This window comes from Poecilia reticulata, unplaced genomic scaffold (genome assembly GCF_000633615.1).
Source record: "Poecilia reticulata strain Guanapo unplaced genomic scaffold, Guppy_female_1.0+MT scaffold_159, whole genome shotgun sequence".
NCBI lineage: Eukaryota > Metazoa > Chordata > Actinopteri > Cyprinodontiformes > Poeciliidae > Poecilia > Poecilia reticulata.
Genome location: NW_007615017.1, coordinates 290,872 through 294,046, shown reverse-complemented (window position 1 = coordinate 294,046; position 3,175 = coordinate 290,872). Strand labels below are relative to the sequence as shown.

At 48.1% G+C, this 3,175-nt stretch overlaps 1 protein-coding gene across 2 annotated transcripts in view; it reads right to left on the bottom strand.

Annotated features, from left to right (window-relative positions):
• Positions 1–1,010: 1,010 nt before the first annotated feature.
• Positions 1,011–3,175, bottom strand: part of LOC108165916 (zinc finger protein OZF-like) — a 5,010-nt gene continuing 2,845 nt past the window's right edge. The window contains exons 1-2 of one of the 2 annotated variants that reach the window (XM_017303065.1): positions 2,921–3,057; positions 1,011–2,793 (exon numbers count right to left, since the gene is read on the bottom strand). In XM_017303065.1, the coding sequence (XP_017158554.1) occupies positions 1,070–2,662 (1,593 nt within the window). In that variant the 5' untranslated portion in view covers positions 2,663–2,793; positions 2,921–3,057 and the 3' untranslated portion in view covers positions 1,011–1,069. Of the gene's footprint in view, positions 2,794–2,920; positions 3,058–3,175 lie in introns of those variants that run through there. The other variant, XM_017303064.1, reaches the window with a different exon arrangement.

Here is a 3,175-nt window from a genome sequence, read left to right as displayed (position 1 = left end):
AGCATCAGAACCAGGTCAGAATTGAATCGGAACTGGGTCAGAACTGGATCAGAACCAGATTGGTACTGGTTCAGAACCGGTCCTAACTGGTTCAAAACTGGTTCGGAACCGGGTCAAAACTGGATCAGAACCAGGTCGGAACTGGATCAGAACTGGGTCAAAACCGGATCAGAACCGGGTCAAAACTGGTTCAGAACTGGATCAGAACCGGGTCAAAACTGGGTCAAAACCGGATCAGAACCGGGTCAGAACCAGGACCAGTGTGCAGCAGAAGATCAGGAAACAGGCATGATTCTGGCCGGAGTCACATAAATATTGGTAAAACCCGTAATCGGTTCAGATCTGCTGAGCTTTCAGTCAAACTTCTGATTATTTGAAAACTGAATCGTTTTAATTAGCAGCTGATGTTCCTTTCACAAGCGCCTGGTTATTAAAATAAATATAAAACTACTAATAAATATCAGTTCAGCACCTTGAAATGCAGAAGCGGTTCTAATATTTACAGACAGAAGGAAGTCGTACACAAGACTTCAGCCTCTTCCTGTCAGTCACTGCCCCCTTGTGGCAGCAACAACATACTGCAGCCAGTCCTTCAGGGGCTGGCCTTTGATCTTCTGACACATTACAGTCAAGATCAACCAACTTATTTTGATCAAAGGACTTAAATGCTCTAATCAGTCACTAGCTGAATCAATCCTGTGCTTGGAGGGAATCCGCCAAGTGACCAGACCGTTTTCAGTCCAACCATCAATTCAACTGGACTTGTGGTCTGTGGATCAGATGGAGCTGGTCTCTAGGATAAGTGTTTATCGGGTTTGTTTTTCCTTCCAGATCCGATATCTCCCACAAACATTACAGGTGGACCAGTTTGTATTTTCCCAGATAAACACCTCAACAACCTGAGAAACAACTAAAATGATCCGCTACCTTTCATTAAAGGTGTAACTGTCTTAACGTCCACCAACAGATTCCATGAATGAAATATTATTACTGTTCACAAATCACATCAATTTCAAAACAAACCTGTAAAGTGTATTGGTTGGGTTAGTTGAGAACTCAAATTGCCTTTCTAGGCAACTTTCTCTTCTCTGTGGATCTTCATGTGTGTATTTAAGGTGGACTTGCGGTTAAAGTGCCGTCCACAAACGTCACAACCAAATGGTTTTTCTCCGGTGTGGATCCTAACGTGTCTGTCTAAACTGGTCTTCAGGTTGAATCTATACCCGCAGACGTTGCAGCAGAAGGGTTTCTCCCCTGTATGGATGATCATGTGTTTCTTCACACTGGGCTTCGCTGTGAACCTTTGGCCACAAAGATGGCAGCCAAATGGCTTCACTCCCGAATGCACTCTCATGTGTTTGTTTGCAGCCGATTTGACCATGAATCTCTTCCCGCAGAAATCACAGGCATACGGTTTCTCCCCGGTGTGGATTCTCAGGTGGAAGGTCAGGTCGGTTTTGTTGGTGAACCTCTTGCTGCACTGAACGCACCCAAAGGGTTTCTCTCCTGTGTGGACCTTCATGTGTCTGGTTAAATGCGACTTGCGGCTGAATCGCTGTCCACAGACGTCGCAGTTGAGCGGCTTCTCTCCGGTGTGGATTCTCTGGTGGGTGTTTAGATGCGACTTGGATCTGAAGTCTTGTCCACACATGTCACAGCTGTAGGGTTTCTCCCCTGTGTGAATCCGAATGTGTGCTTTCAGATTCGCCTTGTAGAAGAATTTCTGCCCACAGAGATCACAAACAAACGGTTTCTCTCCGCTGTGGATTCGCAGGTGTGAATTCAAGCAACTTTTACTGGTGAACCTTTTAGTACACTGGTTGCAGCCAAACTGCTTTTCTCTGATTGGTTCCTCTCCAGAGTGTGCTTTCATGTGTCGGTTCGCCGCTGACTTGTCCTTGAATCTTTGCTCGCACATGTCGCAGCCGAATGGTTTCTCGTCAGAGTGAACTCTCTGGTGTGAGTTGAGGCGACATTTACTGGCAAACTTTCTGCCGCATTTCTCACACTGGAAAGGTTTCTCCCCAGAGTGGATGGTCATGTGTCTGTTCAGGTGAGACTTTCGGCCGAATCTTTGTTTGCAGACGTCGCAGCCAAACGGTTTCTCCCCTGTGTGGATTATTGTGTGCAGGTTTAAGTGACTTTTTCTCTTGAAACTTTTCCCACAGATGTCACAACTAAAACATTTCTTCTCCTTCCCGTCAGGTCTTTGTTGTGAATGACTTGCCATGTGACTCTGAAGGGAACGCTTGGAGGTAAACCGTTTACCGCACTCGGTGCAGCTCCAAGGTCTGCTGTGAGATCTCCCCTTCGCCTTGCGAAAGCCGCTCTCCTCACAGTCGTCTTCACTCCCTTCGGTTTCAGCCTCGGAGTCTGACAAGGGCTTGAGTTGAGCGTCAGAATGGTTCTCATCATCACCCTCCTCCTCCTCCTCGCTGACCTCAGTGTCTGAAGAGCTGGAAGTGTCTCCATGTGTGCTGGGATCTGGGATTCTTCTGGATCTTCCTCTTTCTCCATCCTCTTCATCGCTTTCTGACTTCATCTGGTTCACTGAGCTGATGCTGGGGAGAGCGCCCAGTAGGACCAGAGGCTTCTCCTCCTCTTCCTCCTCTTCGTCCTCACTCTTTACTCTTCTTCTGGTGCTCTCTATCTCCTCATTCATGTCCAGCTGCTCCCCCGCCGCACTGTCCCAGAGCTCCTCCTGCTCCTCCTTGATCCGGACGGGTTCCGGGTCATAGTCAGAGCTGGGATCCTCCGGGGAAACTTCTCCGACCGCGGCAGTGGGACGAACATCTGCAGGGAACCACAAGATGGACGTTACGAACATCTGCTCAACTCGGCGTTGAAAACATACAGAAACGGAACATTAAAAATGAACCCAACATGTTTTTTAACACTTAGCCTCTTCAGCTTCACTCACACCGAGCCTGGTTCTGATTCTGTTAGAACTTCCTGGAGTTGTTTCTTTCTACTGTGCATCCATAGGAAGAATCCATCCATTTTCTAACACCTGGTCCCTCAGTGGGTCAGGAGGAGCTGCTGCCTCTCCAGCTAACGTTCCGGCCGAGAGGCGGGGTCACCTGGACAGGTGACCAGTCTGTCGCAGGGCAACACAGAGACACACAGGACAAACACACACACACACACACACTCACACCTAGGGGCAATTTAGACA